The sequence below is a fragment of the Bufo gargarizans genome, chromosome 6 (genome assembly GCF_014858855.1).
Source record: "Bufo gargarizans isolate SCDJY-AF-19 chromosome 6, ASM1485885v1, whole genome shotgun sequence".
Lineage (NCBI taxonomy): Eukaryota > Metazoa > Chordata > Amphibia > Anura > Bufonidae > Bufo > Bufo gargarizans.
The window spans coordinates 345974936-345998852 of NC_058085.1; the positions used below are offsets into that span (position 1 = coordinate 345974936).

Genomic DNA, 23917 nt, shown 5'->3' on the forward strand with positions numbered 1-23917 from the left:
GGACCCTTTTTGAATATTGGCACCACATTTGCCATGCGCCAATCCTGTGGGACATTCCCTGTCAACATAGAATCCGCAAATATCAGAAATAAGGGTCTGGCTATGACATTACTTAATTCCCTTAGGATACGGGGGTGTATGCCATCCGGTCCTGGCGATTTGTCTATTTTAATCTTTTTAAGTCACTGTTGCACTTCTTCCTGGGTCAGACAGGACACTTTTAATGGGGAATTTATTTCAACATTCGGCATGTCATCTGACAGTTTATTTTCCTCAGTGAATACATTGGAGAATTTTTTTTTTAACAGCTTTGCTTTCTCCTCGTCACTCTCTGCGACTCCCCCCTCATTACTCTTTAACGGGCCGACACCTTCAGATTTATACTTTTAACATTTATATAATTGAAGAACATTTTAGGGTTAGTTTTACTCTCTTTGGCAATTAATTTCTCGGTCTCTAGTTTGGCCGCTTTTATTTGTTTTTTACATGTTCTATTTTTTACCTTCTAATATATACTCTATTTGTTCTAAATTGAGTGTATTGGCTATTATTAATTGTTGTTTTAGGGCTTCTAAAGACTGTCTTCTACTGTTTACCGAAAATCCATAAGGATATTGTGTCACCACCAGGCAGGCCTATAATATCAGGTATAGGCTCTATAACATCAAACCTCTCACAATATTTAGATAAACTACTCCAACCTTCAGTAAAAAAGATTCCTTCATATATAAAGGACACAACGGATATAATTAAAACACTAGAACAACTGGAAGTCCAAGGAAATTGGTATTTGGGTACAATGGACGTAAGCTCATTGTATACCATTATAGACCATGAGCAAGGTTTAGAAGCCCTAAAACAACAATTAATAATAGCCAATACACTCAATTTAGAACAAATAGAGTATATATTAGAAGGTGTACAATACATTTTAACACATAACTATTTTTACCATAATTCTGATTTTTATATTCAAGAAAGAGGCACAGCCATGGGCACCAGGTTCGCCCCCAGTTATGCTAATTTGTTTATGGCGCATTGGGAACATGAGATCGTTACACCCCATCTGGGGGCGAGCCTGGTGCTCTGGCGTCGTTACATTGACGACATCATTTTTATTTGGCAAGATACCGAAACACTTTTAAATGAATTTTTAACGCAAATCAATATTAATGATAGAAATTTAAAATTTATCACCAAAATTAGCAACTCTGGAATAGAATTTCTTGATTTGAAAATAGAAATTAAAGGGAGTAAATTAGTATGCAGCACATACCATAAGCCAGTTATGAAAAACAGATACATACTATATACTAGTTGTCATCTCCCCCGCTGGCTACTCAATATCCCAACGAGCCAATTCAGAAGGTTAAAAAGAAACTGCACTCTGAACGAAGATTTCGAGAAGGAGGCTATAACACTAAAAGAACAATTCTTAATGAAACAATATCCAGTAGAAACTATAGACTTGGCCCTAAATAAAGTCACAAATATGGAGAGGAAATCTTTTTTTGAAAATAAAAATAAACAGGAAGAAATAGGGGAGAAAATAAGACTAATCCTTCCGTTTCACGGACAATACAAGAAAATTAACACCTTGGTGCGCAAACACTGGCACCACTTACAAAGGGACAAGATTATAGGCCCTTCTCTCCCAAATAATCCATTAATTTCTTACACCAAAGCACCAAATCTAGGTTTGTTAATTGCCTCCACTATAAAAAACCCAAGTAAGAACATTAAATCCAACTGGCTTAACCTAAAGGGATTTTATAGGTGTGGGATCTGCAATAATTGTAAATTAACCCAGTTCCCCAAAAAAAACCATACAGGTTCAATCAAGACAGAATTCCTTCAGCTATACAATTAAAGCTAGTCTGTCGTGTAATTCCTCAGATGTTATTTACATCCTGGAATGTCCGTGCCACAAACAGTACGTGGGGCGGACTAAAAGATTGTTTAAAAAAAGGGTAGCCGAACATATCGGTAATATTAAAAAGGGCTATGAAAATCATATATTGTCCCAACATTTTAAAACATATCATAACAAAGACCCCTCTGGACTAATTTACATAGCATTTGAAAAAATTCACAAATCTTGGAGAGGGGGCAACCATATATCAAGCATGTCCAGAGCGGAATCTCGTAAGATCTTTAAATTTGAAACCATCACCCCGGCTGGTCTGAACGCAGAATTAGAATTGTTTGGACAGTCTGTCGAGTTCTGGCTGTCTTTCAGCATCTCGACGGCCTCTCCCAGCTGGGCCCCCTTCCCCATTTACACATCTACACTTATTTACATTTATATATAACTTTGAAACCAACACATACATATGACCACCACTTAACCAGCAAGAAGAGGATCACCCTTGATTAATGATGTAATGATATCAAGATTTATCAGATTATTAAATTGTCTATCAAGTTTTATGATATTTATATATTTTTATACTGATATTTATAAGGTTTTATAGTTTGATATTTATGATGTCGACCATATATCTGTATGGCAATGGTACTTTATGACAACGACGTACCCCCGTTATTATATACCTCATCATTGTTTTATATTATATATACTAAACATTTTTATTCCATGGTATCAAGTAGTTTTAAGATCATCTATATTAGTGTCAATTTGAATTCATTATCTATATATCTATATAACTCTATGATCTGAAAGCCAACCATGATTGGCTCAATATGTTTAAAACGCATCCATTTCATGGTTTTAATCCAACCCAGATACCTCAATGATCCCTCCCCTATAAAAGGAATGAGATCAATAGTACTATTCACCACTGATGAAGGTGCAAGAGTGCACCGAAACGCGTTTGGTTTAAGAAGGAATAGTACATGGACTCTTAAAATAAGAAAGACCTTTATATAAAGAAGAACTAAAGGCGTATATTCATTATACAGCTTACTGACGAAATCGGTCAGCTGATCGGAATAACAGATCGTCACTTCCGGTCACAGACCCGTCACTTCCTGCATCGCGGGGAACACTGCAGAGACTCAGAAAGCCATAACAGAAGAAGACGCTGAGGACGCCGAGGACTCAGAGGAACATGTGCGCACCAACGCTACACAGGATCGGATCACCATCAACAAAGGTATTCCCCTGCAGCAGCTCCCTGGGACCGAGCTCTATGGGGTAAGACTGTTACATTCTCTTCCCCCTTCTTCTTTTCCTTCACGGTGACTGCTCCTTTAGGATACAAGTGGACCTACACCAGCGAAAAACTTTTTAATCTAATTTTAAAATCCTTCATTTTATAGTGCACATTTATATAGGACCTATATGCAGACTGATCACCTGCATAAGTAGGTCTCCTCTCTTTTTAATGTACGTTTTTATAACTTTCCTTCAGCTATATAAAGATATACACATTGATGCTCATCCTATATTGTGAATATTATAACACCACGATTGATATACCGAGTGAGATTATTTTATTGATTCACTGAATGGTGCAATTCTATATGTAATAAATAACAGGTTATATACCATATACGTAATTGACTCTCCCTATATATACCCAGCCATCTGAGTGCCCTCCATTTTTTGAATTTATACATTATATCCAATATCTTGGCAATTGGTACTGCCATATTGGAGAGAGCACCAATCCGTGTTTAGTTGTCAGTAGAGCCTCTGTAACCTTCTCTCATTACTATTTTACATAAGGGTCTGTGCTATGTTGATACTCTCTTTGAAGGAGTGAGAAGCATACCCACTACCACTCGTTGGTTCAGAGACTAAGAAGTTGCAAAGGAGGAAGGATAAGGAGGAGATTTGAAGAAGCAGCATAAAAAGAACCAGTGATTTTTGTGTTACCCCAAAGGATTCTTTTATTGCAGCGCGGACCCTAACCCCTTTTTATACATTTTGGGAAGCAGGTAAGTAAACTACCCTTTACAGGTCTGGCTAAGTGGCTAAGTTCACCCAAAGCCCTCCATTCTCGCACAACCCCTTAAAAGATGAAGCTTATTTTGGCCTTTGGGACACAGCCCCATTTTTCAAATCTGACAGGTGTAACTTTTTGTAGTAATAACTTTGGAATGCTTTTATTTATACAAGTGATTCTGAGGCTGCTTTCTTGTGACCTATAGTACCTTGTGTTAGTAGGAAATTTTGGCCAATATATTTCTTTTAACAAAATTTTCCAAATTCAAATTTTTCTGCATTTAAGATAAATAGTGATACCTCAAAAAAAGTTAATAATTAATATGTACCATACATCCACTTAATGTTGGCATCGTTATTCAATCATAGTTTGAGAGGTAAGAGATTAAAAGGCTTAGAAATTTAGCAGCAAATTTAGACATTTTCAAGAAAATTTCCTAATCCTATTTTTTCAAGGACCAATTTAGTTCTGAAGTGGTTCTGAGAGGACTGCATATAAGAACCCCCCCTCGCCGCCCCCATACATCGCCCCATTTTAGAAAAATGCACTTCTCAAAGTATTCACTAAAATTAATGCAAAATGGAGGTGAAATATAAAAAAAAATTGGTAGATTTTAATCCATTTTTGAGGTGATAAAATATTACCCCGATTCTGCAGTTTTTATAAATATCCCATAAGTGGCCCTAGAATGCTACCTGACTCAAATACCAGTCTCAGAACTGACTGAGCAGGTTGTAGGTTTTAGGGTTTCCATTCTTTTTCAGGCATTAAAGTGATACTTTCCATGCCAATACGTTTATAACATGGTGTGGGAAAAACAAAACTCCTACCTTTATGGTTATACAACACTTACAGATCTATGTATCTCCATGGTAACAGACTACAAACTCTGCGTAGTCTGGTCCCATAGTTGTGTGTTACACTTATGTGCCATCTCTTCTACAGTCCAGAGGTTAGAAAAAAAATTGAGCATATGACATGGAGTAACAACACATGTCTACATGATCAGACTACACAGGGTTTGCTTGCAGCCTGTTACCATGCAGTCACATATGTCTACATAGGAGGTGAATACACAAAACATACTATTTGCAAAGTTTTTGTCCCACTGAGGTTAATGGACAGATCATGCAAGAAATGCACGTAGAAACCTACCTGTCATACCAGCTGAAGGTGATTCTGCTGAAAAACGATGCTGTTAATTCAGGATTCTAAAAATGGATATCAAAATATAGGAAGTTAGTTGAAAAAAAAAATTATTAATATTCATTGCAAATGTAACACCCCAGAGTGGTGTTACCACTTCTGCACCTTGCTACTGTCTTTATTGGTCTAACCTAATGTCCTCTTGTGCATTTTTTCCAGGTCATCCACAATGTGAATGCCTATTTTGTTAAGCAACTGTTATGTTCACTTTTAATATTCCTGGTTCACCAGCAGGTGGCAGCAAATATGACAGAGCTTTACTTAGGTAGAATGGAGCTTACCATTCCATTCTAACCCCCCTCTGGAGAGAAGTGGGCTTGTCCCACTTCCTACAGGAGGGGTGGGGACCAGTGAAGTGCAGCATACAGAGTGAAGTGCAGCTTACAAGAAGAAGCAAAGCTATTAGTGATGATCGTGTATGCTCGGCCAAACTCCAGTTCGGCCAAATACTGCGTGCGCTCGAGCGCCATGCTCGAGTCTACTCCCCGCACATTTGTTGGCTGCTACACAGCCAATAAACGTGCAGTTAAGTACTGCCACTCAATGTAATGGTGTAGCCATGTTGGTTACTGTCATTACAGTGATTGGCTGGCCGGAACGTGTCATCGGGTGCTATAAAACACCCGATGACATGTGGTTCGGTCAGTCTTAGTCAGGGAGAGCTGTGCTGTAGAAGAGACAGATAGTGTAGGGAATTTAATTTTATATTTTAGTCAGGCAGGGTTGGTGTTAGAGACCCAAAAGTCCTTTTAAGGACTATAGTTGTATCTGGTAGCAATATATATTTCTAGCGCAACCTGCGCTAAATAGCTTGCAATTGTTTGGCCGCTGCAGACAGTGACATTATCTGTGCTACATCTCTCGTGTAACGTGTGTACCAGTGTACTTTTTCCGTAGACGGTGTCCGCTGCAGACAGTGACATTATCTGAGCTACATCTCTCGTGTAACGTGTGTGCCAGTGTACATTTTCTGTAGACGGTGTCCGCTGCGGACAGTAACATTACCTGCGCTACATTTCCTGCATAAAGTTTGCACATCCTAAAAATATCTGCAACATCCAGTGTACTTTTTCCGTAGACGCTGCCAACATCGACGTTACCTGCGCTACATCTCCAGTATAACGTTTGCGCAACCTAAAAATATCTGCATCATCCAGTGTACTTTTTCCGTAGACGCTGCGGACAGTGACATTACCTGAGCTACATCTCCTGTTTAACGTGTGCTGTGAGGAATATGGATTATTATTTCATGTCAGCCATGTTCCCACACCAGCCATCAGCTGTCAGCTAGCAGAGTTAGTGAACTCCACAGGAGGGCCCTGCTTCAAAGCCCCAGCCATATGGCAGGGAACTTCTTGCAGGCCACCTTTGTTTACTATTTCACACCCCATTCAGACAGCATGGATCCTGCAGGGGGTCTAAGCCAGTCCCTAGTTCAATCAAATCTACCAGACATCCTGGAATCGGCGATTTATAAGGAATTATGAATTGCCCGGCCATCACAGGCGCAAACCGGATACATATGTGTGTCCCGATGGCCACGATAACCATGCCCATGGTCTTAGTTTTGTGGTGGGATGCCAGAGAAGGGAGATATACATATCTCCCCACAGAAACCAAATAACGGTACCATGTTTGGACTTGTAGCCGGAACCCAGGCGGATCTGTTGTTCCCCGAACCATCCCCCTGTGACGTTCTGGTCTGGAGCTATGAACCCAAAAGAGTTTTGTGGGTCATTTAATACCAGCCCAGAAGAGGGGGAGTGGACCCTTCCCAGAGAAGGGGCCGGCTACACAGTTTAAAAGGCTTGTACCAGCAAGCGGGCATGTCATCTCTGAAGGAGGGTAACATTGTGCCATGTGTTTAGAGGGACCTGCAACCAGCTGACATCACGGTCCTCCATGTGACTAAAACCAAGGACTAATCATAACCCAATGGAACACTGTTAGGGGCCATAATCTGCCTGCCAGAGCATCATATTCCCCAAAATTGAGCAGTTGCGGCGACTCTTAAAAGGAGCCATGCACCAATTCTGCTGCCGTTGCCTATTGCAATGTGTACTTAAATTGCATTTTATCTTACGCTGACCCCTCTAGTCTGGTACAGGGTATCAAAAGCCATGTCTGACAGCAAAGATAGCACCCACTTAGACTGCAGTGATAAATCAGCAGCAGCTGCAGCCACCTGCATCATGCCTCTTACTATGCTATACTACTTTGGGACACCTTGGCTCCCACGTTATTCAGGAGAACCTCATTCACTCATGGAATTCAGTGATAAAATGTTGGCCACCTTTAAGTTATACCCAGTATCTCAGGACCAGAAAGTGGAAATCCTGATTGGCCAGTTACAGGGAGCTGCGCTCCAGGAGTTAAAGTCCTGGCCTCGGCCAGAGTGATGGTACAACTGAGCAGATCCTAGACCAGTGATGGCGAACCTATGGCACAGGTGCCAGAGGCGGCATTCAGAGCCCTCTCTGTGGGCACCCGCACTGTGAAAAAAGTCTATGGTGTACCAATATGCCTTAGACATTTCCTGCCATTCATCAGCGCAGGGAGTACTATGAACAGCACAGGCAGGGCACTGAAGGTAGGCAGGCTTTAATAGCTAAATGATAAAGTACATGGAATATATACTATATTGAACTATAGTATACGATAAATAAGTGGGTTTTGGGTTGCAGTTTGGGCACTCGGCCTCTAAAAGGTTCGACATCACTGTCCTAGACCAACTCATTACCACCTTTGAAACTAGGTCCGCATCCGAGCTTAAGATGCGCTTCTTTGGGAAGCGACAGCAGTCAAAGTAGACTTTGAGAGGCTTTACTCTGTCCCTGCAAGAAGCTCTGAGGGCTGTTATCCACATAGATCCCTGTGAAGCTGAGGGACAAGATCAGACCCTCAGAGAGCAGTTTATTGAAGGTGTCCTCGACGAATCCCTCAAACGTCAGCTGAAGATGCTGTCAGCTCAGCACCCAGATACCCCTTTTTTGGATTTTAAGGAATTTCCTTTGCAATTGGCCTTCTAGGGGAAGGTCTGTGAGGGATGAGACTCCATCTTGGTGTCTGCAGCAGCCATTTTACATTGTATGACCTTTTTGAAGTTAATAGATCAAAAACTTTGACATGCAAAAAGTTCCTGCAGGAAGTAACTTAGCCCCCACCTGTGCTATTTTCCATAGATGGAAACTGCTAGCTATGAAACTTATTTTCTGTATTCTGAATTGTATGCGTCTGCGGTTAATTGACATTTACATTTTCTGTTTCTATAAGCACATATATGTACAAATACGGTCATGACCTTCATGAGATTTCCACCCCCTCCTCACCAAGACAGTATAGTATTATATGCATTTTGTTTGAATAAACAGAGACTTGTTTGATCACTCGAGTGTCGGTAAAATCAATGCTCCAAATGGGTACCCTTTGCTAAATCTAAGGGCAATGATGATTTGGAACTCAGCATGAAATAGAGTAAGGGGTATTTGCCCCCACAATTTCTTTGGCGAACAAACGTGGGGCTTGACCAGTGAACTCTGACCTTATGGTTCCAGCCGCAACAGGAGGAGACCTGGACTCACAGATACTACAAACAGAGCTTTAAGGTAGGAAGCTTATTCTTACAAAAATATATCTGTGTTTCCTGCTTCTTCACCTGGGTCCGAGTGGGTCTATTGAAGTTTCTCTGACGGTCAAGCCTTTTAAAATGGTAAGAACCTATTTATGCTGAGATATGAAATTTGATTGGTCTTGGTCTTGGGAAACGTTTGGTTTGGTTATTGGTGTTGTGATTTACGTACTGGTTGTTGTTTGGATTTTTTATCCTATCAAAGAAAATGCCCATAGAGGAAATAGTGAACCGTGGAGTCCTCTGAGAAAGTGTTAAGACAATATAGAGTTTTCCTATGTGTAATATAGTTGATACATTAACAGGAGATTAATGGGGAAGTCAGTTATAAGGAAGCAGATAGATGGTTGTACAGTAATAACTGTAGATATTTCAGACGTCTGGTAGAGAAATTCCTAACACATAGACATGGGCAATACACAGAGTATACCTGGGGGGTACAAATTAGCAAAACAGATACTTGAAGATTCAAAAGGTAAGCAAGACAAGAAAAAGACACAGAAGGTGTTACAGAAGGCGAGTATGAAACATGGTAACTTAGATTCTGAAGTTTGGGAAAGGTTCAAAAGAACACATAGTGGTTGGATGAAGGATCAGGAATGTGAGGAGGTTGTGGAATGTTGGTGTCGGGCAGCAGAGAAAGTGAAGAATGAGAAATGGCCAAATGTAACATTTGGAGGAAATTTGTATTATGACACAAGTGTAAAACATGACAATGACAGTGAGACAGAAAAGAAAATATGTCCACCACCTTCAGCTCCCCCACCGTCATATTCTGGGACGATTGACAGACCAGGATGGACATGTACAATGTGTGGAAACCAGAATCCTGACTGGACCGAAACATGTAGAGTATGTGGGGCACGCCAACCTAGACTACGTACAGGACTCTATCCGGTCATCATACGTACCGGATTCACCCCACAAGTCCGGAGACGGGGGAGACAATCAAGCCCCTCAGGCACCACCACCCGGTGGGCAAGTCCTATATCTGCAACAGCACATATTGTCTTAATGCCCATGGAGTCCTAAGGACTAAATGGGACTTTTAGGTAGAATTCGTGACCCACTGACAAGACCTATGCCTGCCCACCGTATGTTACAACAGATACAAGCCACATATAGGGCAACATGGGCTGACTTAAATGACCTAGTAGCCTTAAAAATTGAAGAATTACCATATAACCCTCTAAAAGAACAGGTACTGACTGAAAGGGTAAAAACTGACCAGTCCTCATGGTCTGACTGGGGGAAAAAAAGCAAAAAAAACTGACACATTGGGCATAGAATATTGCAGAAATTTTGGTAGCTGGGCCAGGACAAAAGGAAGATGACAGTGCCCGTAGTTTAAAAGACGTAATACAGGAGACTCAAGAAGACATAGTGGCATTTGAGTCAAGACTACGGACAGTGTGGACAGACATGGGTTGGGATACCACTGGACCTATGGGACGGAAGTTACTGACATCTGCTTTCATGGAGGGACTAAGAACTGCCCTTCAGAGAAAACTGAAGGCATGTAAGCCTGAATGAAGGGTGACAGCACTACGTCAGTTAGTTGCTGCCACTAAGGTTTTAGAACTAGACATGTCCACTACCAAATCCTCAAAAATCTATATGGTACAAGGACAACAGAGACTATAGTCTGGTCAACAGGAACTAGAGGGGTGACTTCAGATGTTACAATTGTGGCAAACCTGGTCACATACGCAGAAATTGCCGGTTACCCCCTCAAGGACAACAGGTGAACTCACAGAACCAGGGTTCAGTGCAATAGGAAGCCGGCAACCCTGTGTCCTTATCTGCCATGACTGCAGCAGCCGTGGGCTGCCAAATTGAGATACCAGTCCAGGTAGGCAACCAACAGGTTCCTTTCTTAATAGACACGGGGGCAGCCAAGACAGTGATCAATCCTGATTATATTAAGCCATGGCAGATAAGCACACAATGTGTCCCCGCATCAGGGTTCACAGGGGAAGTGGTCTTCATCCCAGAGACCATACCTATGAAATTAAAAATCAAAGACAGTACAGTGGTGACTCAGTTGTTAGTAAAAGAAAATATCCCATTCAATTTGCTGGGTACTGACGTCCTGCAGGCACTGGGGGCTCATATTCACTTTAATGAGGATGGTACCACACATGTAGATATTGACACCCCCAATTATGTTTTAACCCGGGTTCTAGCTTTACACCTGGAGCCGGACCAAACATCCTGTGTGGTACAATTGGAGAAGGACCTGCAGCCAGTCCCCGAAAAATCGTGGGCAAAGGGTAAAACTGATATTGGCAGATTGGATGTCACTCCTTTCATGGTACATTTAAAACCAGGATGTACACCACCCCGAGTCCATCAGTATCCCTTGAGTCATGCACAAGAACAATATGTGGTCACTGAGATTGACCAGTATGTTCAAATGGGGGTCCTGGTGGTGACTAATTCTTCTGCAAACACCCCCCTGTTTCCGGTCAAAAAGAAAGCGGTAAAAGGCCAGCCTGTGACTTATAGGATGGTGCATGACTTACGGGAAGCTAATAAGGTTACTGTCCTGCAGACTCCAATTGTCCCGAACCCACACACCTTGTTGTCACAGGTCCCTCCGAGGGCATCGTGTTTTACTGTGATTGACCTTGAAAATGCATTTTTCAGTGTCCCGATCCACATGCATTTACATTTAAGGGTAAACAGTATACATGGACGGTATTCAAAACTCACCCACCATGTATACTCAAGCCCTCCAATCAGTCCTGACAGGTTAGCGGGTTCCTGATCAAGTTGTTTTGTTGCAATATGTTGATGATCTATTGTTATGTGCTCCTGACTATGACACAAATGCATCTCTGTCACTGTTGATTTTCCTGGCAGAAAATGGGTGTAAGTCTTCCAAAGACAAGCTGCAGTTTTGCCAATCCCGTGTTACTTTCCTCAGTCACTGTTTGTCAGAAGTTGCCCGGCACCTCACCGAGGAAAGAAAACAGGCCGTGAAGGACATTCCATTCCCTCAGGGGCCAAAGCCCCACAGAATGTTTTTGGGACTGGTGTCCTATTGCAGACCTTGGATCCGGAATGCATCCATGTTGATGCAACCCCTTTATGACTGCTTGGACTATGACCCCTTTTCTATCAGCGGCCCTGAAGAGGATTCTTTTTACTCACTCAAATTGGCAATCCTGTCAACACCGGCACTGGACATACCAGACTATGACCAGCCTTTTAACCTGTTCTGCTCAGAACTGAGTGGCCATAGTACCTCAGTCCTGACCCAGAAACATGGGGACAGACAAAGGCTGATTGCCTATTTCTCTGCCAGATTAGATCCAGTCTCACGCGGCGCCCCCTCCTGTGTCAGGGCGGTCGCGGCAGTGCAGCTGATGGTGGAAAAAGCTTCTGAAGTTGTACTTGACTATTCCCTGGTGGTACAGATCCCTCATGACATCCAAGGTATCCTAAGTCAGGTGAAACCAAAGCACATATCCATGGCACGCCAACTACGGTTGCAATGTTCTTTACTCATGTCTGAGTCCATTACTTTCAAGATATGTACTACTCTGAATCCTGCAACTCTCCTACCAATTTTGGATTTAGAAATGGAGGAAAGGGGTAGAGGCCCTCTTTTACAAAAATTACAAGATACTGATGAACATGATTGTGTTCAATTAATGCAACAAGAAACTTCTGGCTTTTCACATGTACATGATCAACCCATACCTAATCCTGATTTTGAGTTTTTTGTAGATGGCAGCAGATACATTGGTAGCCGGGTGGCCGATTTCATACTGGATATGCAGTGGTCATGCAACATGAGGTAGTATTGGCTGAACCACTCCCCCCTCACATGTCAGCACAGGAGACTGAGTTGAAGGCAATCTCTGAAGCATGTAAAATGGCACAAGGTAAACAAGCAAATATTTTTACAGACTTCAGGTACGGGTTTGGTATTGCACATGATTATGGCCCTATTTGGAGAGCCAGGGACTTCCTTACCTCTGCAGGTGCAACCTATAAAGAACAAAGACTCAGTGTTGGAACTAATGAACTCACTACTGCTTCCAGAGGAAGTAGCCATTGTCAAGGTTAAGGCACATACCAGACAACAAACCTGTGAGGCTAGGGGCAACAACAGGACAGATAGGGCTGCAAAAGAGGCAGCAGTGAAGCCTTGGAAATCCGAGGTAATCCCTGTCGGCGTCCTGGAGCCTCACCACATGTCTGAAGACGTGTTGATTAAACTGTCTGCACAGGCAGATGAAGGAGAAAAGACCTCCTGGACTCAGAGAGGAGCAGTGCTGAATGGGTAGGGACTCTGGGAAGTGTCAGGAAAAATATGCCTACCTAGAGCCCTCTATCCTATGATGACACAGGAGGCCCACGGGCCCACACACCAAGCAAAGGGTCCTATGGTGAGCACGGTACTGAAGAGATGGGTTGCACCTGGTTTCTCCACTATTGCCAGTAGATTTGTACAAGGCTGTATGATCTGTGCTCTAAACAACCCCGGGCAGGTAGTTAATACACCTAAGAAACATACACCTAGGCCATTTTACCCATTCCAGAGACTGCAAATAGACTATATACAGTTACCGAAGGTAGGAACATACGAATATGTGCTTGTGTGCGTTGATCTCTTTTCAGGATGGCCGGAGGCTTTCCCTGTATCTACTGCAAATGCCAAGAATGATGCAAAGAAGCTGGTCAGTGATCTTGTGTGCAGATACAGACTCAGTGGAAGGGACTGTTGATTGGGTTGTCATAGAAAGGCATGTGAGAAAGACATTTGAGCCCAGATTTGATGGTCCCTTCCAAGTTTTGTTAAAGACTGAGACTGCTGTAAAAGTTAAAGGAAAACCCAACTGGATACACGCTTCTTATTGCAAGAAAGTCTTGGAACCACAGGATGAGGGTCCTTCTGTTGGCAGTGGCTCTGACCTTGAGCGTGTCAGCAGTGTTTCATCCACTGAATGATGAATGGGACAATGCTTTGATATGGCACCATCAATTGTTGTTTGAGGAGCTGTACTCACAGATCTCACTCACTAGTACTAGTTTACCTATCATTGATAAATTCTTATTAAAAGTATTTTATCTATATATTTTTTTTAAAGATGCTATGTTATTAAATTTTTTTATATAAATCATTACATATAACATACAATACACAACATATAACAAAATCACACAAAGGCTGTATGCCAAAAACCAGGTATGTGCAAGCCAACAACCTATCCATAAGACAGATACAGTCAGCATACCTTACAATGGCAGCCTTGTGCACTATGAGACAAATAAGGCTACTTTCGCGTTTTGTGTGGATCCATCATAGACGGATCTGTTCAGATAATACAACCGTCTGCATCCGTTCAGAACGGATCCGTTCGTATTATCTTTAACATAGCCAAGACTTTAACACCATTGAAAGTCAATGGAAGACAGATCCGTTTTCTATTGTGCCAGAGAAAACGGATCCGTCCCCATTGACTTACATTGTGTGCCAGGATTGGCTCCGTTTCATCAGACGGACGCGTTTTAGTGTCAGTCTCCAAAGCGGAATGAAGACTGAACTGATGCATTCTGAGCGGATCCTTTCCCATTCAGAATGCATTAGAATGTAAACTGATCCATTTTGGACCACTTGTGAGAGTTCTAAACTGATCTCACAAACAGAAAGCCAAAACACGAGTGTGAAAGTAGACTAACAATAATCACACCTCGACTAAACCTCATGGGCTAGTAAGCCTCAAAGTTGCTTGGTTTGTGTTGGATGGCTCAGGGGGACCTGTGCACCTAGATCATTATCATTAGGGTGACAAAAATTTAATTTTTTGGGGGGATGCCAGCTAACTCTTCTTTCACTGCTTAGGAGGATTGCATAAAAATTTAACGTTTTCTAATTGTCCGAATATTATATTCAATAACCTTTCTATACAGTTTTCTCATGTAAACTAATTTGCATAAATGTGAATATGGGAAAGACATGCAAATAGTGTTCCAGCTGAAAAACAAGGCAGATTCTACTAGTTTGCATGTCTTTCCCATATTCAAGTTTATGCAAATGAGTTTACATGACAAAACAGTATAGAAAGGTTATTGAATATAATATTAGGACAATTAGAAAACAGAACATTTTTATGCAGCTCTCCTAAGCAGTAAGAGAAGAGTTAGCTGGTATCCCCCAAAAAAGAAATTACAATTTTTGTCACCCTAATGATAATGATCTAGGTGCGCAGGTTCCCTCAAGCCATCCAACTTAAATCATGCAACTTTGAGGCTTACTGGCTCTCAGTCAGATGAGAGCTGTTTTTGAATGTCTCATAGTGCACAAGGCTGCCATTGTAAGGTATGCTGAATACCTGTCTCATGGATAGGTTGTTAGCTTGCACATGCCTGGCTTTTGGCATATAGCCTGTGTGTGATTATCGGTTTATTACATGTTATAGGTATTGAAATTGCGCACAATATGTGCATGGTATATTACCGATTTTCACAATCATGAATTTGTGAACTTATGGTGAATATTTGGCTAAAAATTTGTGAAATATCGCAAATTTAAATATTGCCTATTCCGCTCATCACTAGTTTGGGAAAGACTGTAAGAATTGCCCCATTATCTCCTGCTAAAACCTTCCTTTCCCATTGGGGAAACAATAGGATCTAAAAAAGCCAACCTAAAGGATCCTGGTTTTTCTTCATGGCAAATATGACAAGATTCTTTAGTAAACCCCTTATACGCAAGGGTGCACCAAGCTGTTCAGCTGCCAGAAGCAAAAACTGAAACAGCACCCCCCTCCCCCAATGCCAATTTCTTAACCTAACCCCTTCTTTTCAGCCCATGGACCTTCACCTGCCCCCCCCTTTGCCCCTACTTGGTGCTGCCTGAGGCGATTGCCTCACCAGGCATCATTGGTGGTGCACCCCTGCTTATACATTAGAGGAAATTTGAAGAAAATTAGTGGGGGACCACTAATTGCAATAATGTCCCATTATCCTGGCCGAGTTAGCCATCATCATGGCTTTCCTTACCTTTTTTGAGAGATCGCTTGTTTCTGAGATGGAAGAGGTGAAAAAAATAAGAACCTGAAGACCAAACGAGATGAAAAACAAACAGAACCGGGGAAGATCCGGAATATCTCCCTGTGAATAAAAAGAAGAGGCGTATGAAAACGTTTTATTGGGGACGGACATGTTGTGGTCATATCCAAATACTCATCGTGGCAGCAGTCATCGTGTGCACCTTGATGCTGTGTAGAGTCTTTGAGATGATCATTCGAAACATGTCAATAGTTGCTGTACAGTAAGTTTTTTTCAGCAATTTTCAACCTTTGCAATCCAAAGATTAAAAGTAGAGGGAGATCCACTATGGCAGAAAATCCACCCCTTGAAACCAGCCTATTTCAAATGGTTATTGCTGTGGGAGTTTTCAGCCAGATAACACCGACAGCATTAAGTCAGTGTTATACAATACATTCCAGAACTGTAAGGCCCCTTGCAGACGAGCGTTCCTTCCGCAGAGAGTCCGCAACGAAGCTCCCGGCCTGACCTCCCAGCGCTGCCGCAAGTCACATACAGTGGATATAAAAAGTCTACACACCCCTGTTAAAATGTTAGGTTTCTGTGCTGTAAAAAAAATAGACAAAGATAAATAATTTCAGAACTTTTTCCACCATTAATGTGACCTATAAACTGTACAACTCAATTGAAAAACAAACGGAAATCTTTTAGGTAGAGGGAAGAAAAAAATATTAAAATAAAATATGGTTGCATAAGTGTGCACACCCTTAAGCTAATACTTTGTTGAAGCACCTTTTGATTTTATTACAGCACTCAGTCTTTTTGGGTATGAGTCTATCAGCATGGCACATTTTGACTTGGCAAGATTTGCCCACTCTTCTTTGCAAAAACACTCCAAATCTGTCAGATTGCGAGGGCATCTCCTTTGCACAGCCCTCTTCTGATCACCCCACAGATTTTCAATCGGATTCAGGTCTGGGCTCTGGCTAGGCCATTCCAAAACTTTAATATTCTTCTGATAAAGCCATTCCTTTGTTGATTTGGATCTATGCTTTGGGTCGTTGTCATGCTGAAAGATGAAGTTCCTCTTCATGTTCAGCTTTCTAGCAGAAGCCTGAAGGTTTTGTGCCAATATTGACTGGTATTTGGAACTGTTCATAATTCCCTCAAGCTTAACTAAGGCCCTAGTTCCAGCTGAAGAAAAACAACCCCAAAGCATGATGCTGCCACCACCATGCTTCACTGTGGGGATGCTGTTCTTTTGGTGATGTGCAGTGGTCTTTTTGCGTCAAACATATCTTTTGGAATTATGGCCAAAAAGTTCAACCTTGGTTTCATCAGACCATAACACCTTTTCCCACATGCTTTTGGGAGACTTCAGATGTGTTTTTGCAAATTGTAGCCTGGCTTGGATGTTTTTCTTCGTAAGACAAGGCTTTCGTCTTGCCACTCTACTCCATAGCCCAGACATATGAAGAATACGGAAGATTGTTGTCACGTGTACCACACAGCCAGTACTTGCCAGATATTCCTGCACCTCCTTTAATGTTGCTGTAGGCCTCTTGGTAGCCTCCCAGACCAGTTTTCTTCTCGTCTTTTCCTCCATTTTGGAGGGACGTCCAGTTCTTGGTAATGTCACTGTTTGGCCATATTTTCTCCACTTGATGATGACTGTCTTCACTGTGTTCCATGGTATATCTAATGCCTTGGAAATTCTTTTGTACCCTTCTCCTAACTGATACCTTTAACAATGAGATCCCTCTGATGCTTTGGAAGCTCTCTGTGGACCATGGCTTTTGCTGTGGGATACGACTGAGAAAATTTCAGGAAAGACCAACTAGAGCAGCTGAACTTTATTTGGGGTTAATCAGAGGCACTTTAAATGATGACAGGTGTATGCTGACTCCTATTTAACAGGATTGTGAATGTGATTGCTTAATTCTGAACACAACTACATCCCCAGTTATAAGAGGGTGTGCAACCACATTTTAGATTTTTTTTTGTTTTCTTCCCTCCCCCTAAAAGATTTCAGTTTGTTTTTCAATTGAGTTGTACAGTTTATAGGTCACATTAAAGGTGGAAAAAGTTCTGAAATTATTTATCTTTGTCTCATTTTTTTTTACATCAAAGAAACCTGACATTTTAACAGGGGTGGTAGACTTTTTATATCCACTGTAGCATTATATTGATTTATGATGCTATGTAACCCTTACAGTTTTGGAATATATTAGATAACACTGGCATAATGCTGCTAGTGTTATCCAATACATTCCAGAACTGTAAGGGTTGCATAGCATCTTAAATAAATATAATGCTATGTGAATCCCGTCAGTGCAGGGAGGTCAGGCCGGGTGCTGCGATGCGGACTCGCTGCGGGAAGAACGCTCGTCTGCAAGGGGCCTAAGGGTTACATAGCATCATAAATCAATATAATGCTATGCGTTCCCATCAGTGCTATGTAGGTCAGGACCGGAGCTCTCGCAGACATATGCTTCAAGTTCAATGCATTGAACTCGCTCGTGTGAGACCAGCCTTAGAGAATAAAAAAATCTGTCACAGAAAATGTGATCGTGATCAGGGGTGGTTGTCTGAAAGCCGTGGTCTCCTGGAGAGGTTTAGTTTCATTACTATTAAATATATTAGCATTATATAGCATTCTATATCGTTTTTCATATTACATGGTATTTTATAATTAAATAGGGTTTAATGCGCCATTTTATATTACAAAGGGTGTCATTTATTAACCTGAAATACGTCTATATTAGAAAGGTTATTTGCGCTGCAATGTGCGACTTTTCCCCACTTACGCCAGGTCTAAAAAAGTGGGCGTGACGTGGGTGAGCAAATTAGAAAATGGTCTAAATGTAAGCCAGCAAGGAAGCCCTCTTAAATTTAGACTGGTGCTGAATGTGCCGAAGTTATGTACAGGCTGGCGCCTCTTCACCAGATATCGGGATTATTAAGACCGGAGTGTAAACGCCTGTCTTAATAAATGACCCCCATAGTGTTTATATTAGATGATGCTTTATATTGTTACATCATTTTTTATAATATAGGTTTTTCATTGTATGGCGTTTTATATCATGCAGTATTCCATTTCGTCTACTATTATGTATGTTTTATATTATATCTTGTTTATATTATATAGTGTTCCATAATATAGCATGTTATATTTTGTTTTATATTACCTAACATTTTATATTATTTTATGATGTTGTGTTTTATATTATATATTTACATTATATATTGTTTTATATCATGGTGTTTTACAATATACATAGTTTTACATTGCAAGGAGGTTTATATTAGCTATTGTTTTATATTACGTTATAATATATAGTGTTTTAAATTATATGGGGTTTTATATTCTCAAGTGTTCTATATTTGGTCTTTTTTATATTATGCAATGTTTTACATTACATATTGTTTCATATTGTAGTGTTTTACATTATATATATAGTTTGGCATTGCATAGTATTTCATATGATAAATTGTTCTATATTACCTGGTGCTTTTTATTTTTTTTATATATAGTTTTACTTTAGATGGTGTTTTATATTATATTACATTAGATGGTGTTTTATATTATATAGAGTTTAATAATATACAGTGTTTTATATGGTAAACGTTATTACTTACATTCAGCGCAACTCGGATTAGAGACTGAAATGGAAAAATCCCACAAACAACGGAAAGAGTCCAGAAGATGAAGAGGGCTCCAGTGTCTGTCCGGACACAGTACCTTTGGCCATGGTGGACTATTAATACCAAGATCTAAGTGCACAGGAAGATGTACAATCAGACTACATGTTTTTAGTGCCAATATAAGACATACATTATTCTGAATAGAGATGAGGAGTATATCAGGTCACATTCACACAAGGCACACTTGTTATTGAGTTTGGTGAAAATCTCCTGGGGACCTTTTGATTACAGACAGCAACTAATCTGAACAGTCAGAGCTGCAGTGCAAAGCATAGGGGAGGGAAAAATCAATAGCCCGTGCTGCACAAACACACAAACTCCATGTTAATGTTTTCCAGGCCAGAGGTGAAAAATTATTGTACTAGTATTATATATAACATTCAGGACAGATCATCCAAACAGTTCTTACCCATGTTACAGCATGGAGGGCCGGATTTACATAGAGGACGGTAGGAAGTATTTTGGCAGAGTTGGCGCTTGACTGTCCGTCCACATGTTCTGATATTGTGATGCTGATTCCAGCAATCGAAGTGCATAAAAGTAATAACGTCAGGATCTGTAAAAGAGGAAACGTAAACCTAAAGGGACAGGTTCACACTGTATTCAATACCAGACACAACCTGTGGACAGGAGTGGCGCTGTTTCTGGGCTAATCTCGGACAAACCCTTTGACCCTTCAAAAGAACACGAAATTTGACAAGGGAAACACAGCCTTTTGTATGTCTGTGTGTGTGTCTGTGTGTGTGTCTGTGTGTGTGTGTGTGTGTCTGTGTCTGTGTGTGTGTGTGTACACCTATATTATACCTTCCATCATCCCATATATTACACCACGGCTCCTATGACTCTGGATGAGTCCGGCACTACAAGGATTCGCAGCGTCACACGATATGTTCTTTAGTTAGTATTTCACAGAAGGTGACCCCGGCACTGACCTGCTGTACGGATAAGAACAGGACATACAGAATACAGCTCGCTAACATCCGATTTTAAAAAAGTCACTAAGGTCACCTGCACACGTCGCGGAATCCATGCGTTTTCTTTGTGAAAATTCCTGTGCAAAAAACCGCAGCGTAGTACAGTACCAGCAAAGTGCATCAGATCACACAAACCTCATATACACTTTGCAGGTTTTTTCTGTGCGGTAATTGGCCTGCCGCGCGGATTTCTAAATCTGCAGCATGTCTATAAGGTTTGCCGTGTTAGTTGTGGCGTTCACCCTCACCAATGGAAGGGCGAGATCTGCGGCAAAACCGCATATAATCCGCACTAAAAAACACATTGCAGATTTTGGTGCAGATATGCTGCACAAACGCACATAAATCCGCACGGAAATTCGTGCTCGTCTTATGTGCGTTTACTGGTGGCCTAAAGGTGTCGTCACCGATAGATCTACAGAATTAGATCAAAAATAGTGCCACACCTGTACACAGGTTGTGTCTGGTATTGCAGCTCAATCCCATTCTCTAGAATGAAGCTGTGAAGCTGCAATACCAGGCACAACCCATGCACAGGAATGGCGCTGTTTCTAATACAAAGCAGCCATGTTTTTCTATTGTACTGAGCTTTCAGATTGCAACTTTATGTCCCCGACAACATTTTTAGCACCTAAACAGTGCACCTGCAGGGTTGCTGTCTGTATCCATATGTCCGTACCTCAATCCTGAAAAATGTAAAAGAACATGTCCTATACTTGTCCCTTTTGCAGACAAGGATAGGACATTTCTGTAGAAGGGACAAAGAAAATGGCGGCATGCACACGGCTGGTATCAGCGGTTTGTGGATCGCAAAACATACTAAAGCATATATGGTCGTGTGTAAGGATGAGCGAATCGACTTCGGCTGAAAAATCTGAAGTCGATTTGCATAAAACTTCGCTTCAATACTGTAGGGAGCGAGCGCTCCGTACAGTATTAGAATGTATTGGCTCCGATGAGCTGAAGTTATTGCTTCACGAAGTCTCGCGAGACTTCGCATAATAACTTCAGATATTGATTTGAAAAAAAAAAAAAACATTTCCCGAACTCGGGTTCAGGAAATTCCTAGTCGTGTGGCACGAGGCCTAAGTAAAAATGTAAAGGTTGTCCAGGATTAGTAAAAAAAGTTCGATTTTTTTTTTTCTCCAGAAACAGCGCCACATCTGTATACAGGTTGTGTCTGGTATAGCAGTTCAATGCATTCACTAGAATACAGAGGAGTTGCAATACCAGACACAGCCTATGGACAGATGTGGCACTGTTTTTAGGAAAAAAGAAAAAAAAAAGCAAGCCAACCTTTTTTTGTAATCCTGCACAAGAACAGCCATTTTATGATCAGGTCGACAGGCGCAAGTGCTCTTTTGTCAGGATTTTAATGTCTGGGTGACTTACCTGCTTGGTCAGATACAGCTTAGTAATAGGGGATTTCACTGAGTCGGATTTACACAAATTGAAGAGGTGCCAAGGTGCACAAAGCCAAAAGAAGATCAGAGGGATCCAAACCAGAACTGTCTGCTGAAAACATATCGGCAAATCCGGATCAGGTCTCTCCAGCAGAGAAGAATTCTGTGAAGAGAAGAAGAGTCAGGACTCCAGGCTTTGTAGACCAGAGATGACTTCTACGTAGTGGCAATCATATTTGCTTTCCTATGAACAGTGGCATCAGGTAGATCCTAAAGAAGTGACGTCCAGTGTACAATATTTTTTACATCCTATCATCCATCGATACAGGACACCCCCTAAACTAATGTGTTTCAATCACAAGTAATGTAAAAAACACACACGGCTCAGACTCTAATCAATTCAGACACCCAGCATGAATAAGGACCCCAGGCTCAGACTCCAAAATAAATTCAAACTCCAGATCAGACCCCGAACATGAAAGTCCCTAAGCTCAGACAAAAATAAATCCAGACTCAAGATCAGACCCTACTTTAAATGCAGGCCCCAGACTAAGTCTCAAAACAACCCTAGGCCCAAAAATAGATTCAAACCACAGAGCAAAACTCCAAAATAAATTCAGACTCCAGATCAGACCCCCAACATGAATAAAGACCCTAGGCTCCGACTCCAAAATAAATTCAGACTCCAGGTCAGGCCCTAATTTAAATACAGACCCAGCCTCTATAATAAAGATAGGTTTTAAGTTCATTATATACAAATATTATATGAACCATCCTTGATACAAACTTACATAATTAGGGTCTATTCCGATTCCATAAATTCAATACATGTAACAATTAAAAATTTTTGCAACAATTTGGCGATATTCTCAGTCAAGCCAGTATCAGCCTAAACCTACAAGACCCAAAAGGCCATCAATATTAGGTTGGTGGGGGCCCAACTTACGGCAAGTGGTACCTTGGAACAGAACCAGAGTTCTGTTATTACCTGAAGTCTCGTAAGACTTTGCAAAGTAATAACTTTGGCTCATCTGAGCCAATACATTCTAATACTGTACCGAGCGCTCACTCTGAACAGTATTCTAACAAAGTCTTATGCGAATCGACTTCGGATGTTTAATGGGAAGTCGATTCGCTCATCCCTAATTGTAACTTATTTTGTAAAAACAAGATGGCTGCACACCGTTATATATACACAAACAATAGAGCTAAGAAATGGGGGTCATTCTAGATAAAAGTGGTACAATACCGACTATAGATGAGTAATGGAAGCTCTTAGCGCACATACGTGTCGGGCCCATCTACCAGGCGTCAAGATGGATTCCTACACTGCCCTGAGTATTGTAGGCTTAAGTAAGTCCAAAGTGAGGCAGTATATTTAGTGTTAGGGACCCATCTGCGGAAGCCACCTTGACGCCTGGTAGATGGGCCCGACACGTATGTGCGCTAAGAGCTTCCATTACTCATCTATAGTCGGTATTGTACCACTTTTATCTAGAATGACCCCCATTTCTTAGCTCTATTGTTTGTGTATATATAACAGTGTGCAGCCATCTTGTTTTTTGTATTTATGTTTGCTTCATGGATATGCACCTGTGATTCTGAAGGTTCTAGTCTAAATTTTCTTGCTGTAACTTATTTTGTGCCAGTAAATGTTTTGCAGTTAGCAAAAAAAATATAATATTATATTTCTGCTTTTATCCTCTTAGGAAAAAAAAACTAAACAAACCCCAACATACAGTGTACTGTTTTTAGCCAGAGAAAATCCTCCTATTACTTCCAGTGGCTCACTGTCTAGTGCTTTATTCTCCCATAAAGAAGGTACTGGGTCCAAGACCTGGCTGTGACACTTTGGCCTCTTTCACACGGGCGTCACGTGTGAGGGCAGGATAGGATGCAGGTGCGTTGCAGGAAAATGCACGATTTTTCCGCACGAGTGCAAAGCGTTTTAATGCGTTTTGCACGCGTGTGAGAAAAATCGCCATGTTTGGTACCCAGACCAGAAAACGGATTTCTTCACAGAAGTTCGGGTTTGGGGTAGGTGTTGTGTATATTTTATTATTTTCCCTTATAACATGGTTATTA

At 41.2% G+C, this 23917-nt stretch overlaps 1 protein-coding gene across 1 annotated transcript in view; it reads right to left on the reverse strand.

Annotated features, from left to right (window-relative positions):
- Positions 1-23917, reverse strand: part of LOC122941130 (ATP-binding cassette sub-family C member 2-like) — a 143278-nt gene that overhangs the window by 116408 nt on the left and 2953 nt on the right. The window contains exons 2-6 of the mRNA XM_044298156.1: positions 21822-21995; positions 19865-20011; positions 19390-19524; positions 15763-15873; positions 5067-5122 (exon numbers count right to left, since the gene is read on the reverse strand). Of these exons, the coding sequence (XP_044154091.1) occupies positions 5067-5122; positions 15763-15873; positions 19390-19524; positions 19865-20011; positions 21822-21995 (623 nt within the window). The remainder of the gene's footprint in view (positions 1-5066; positions 5123-15762; positions 15874-19389; positions 19525-19864; positions 20012-21821; positions 21996-23917) is intronic.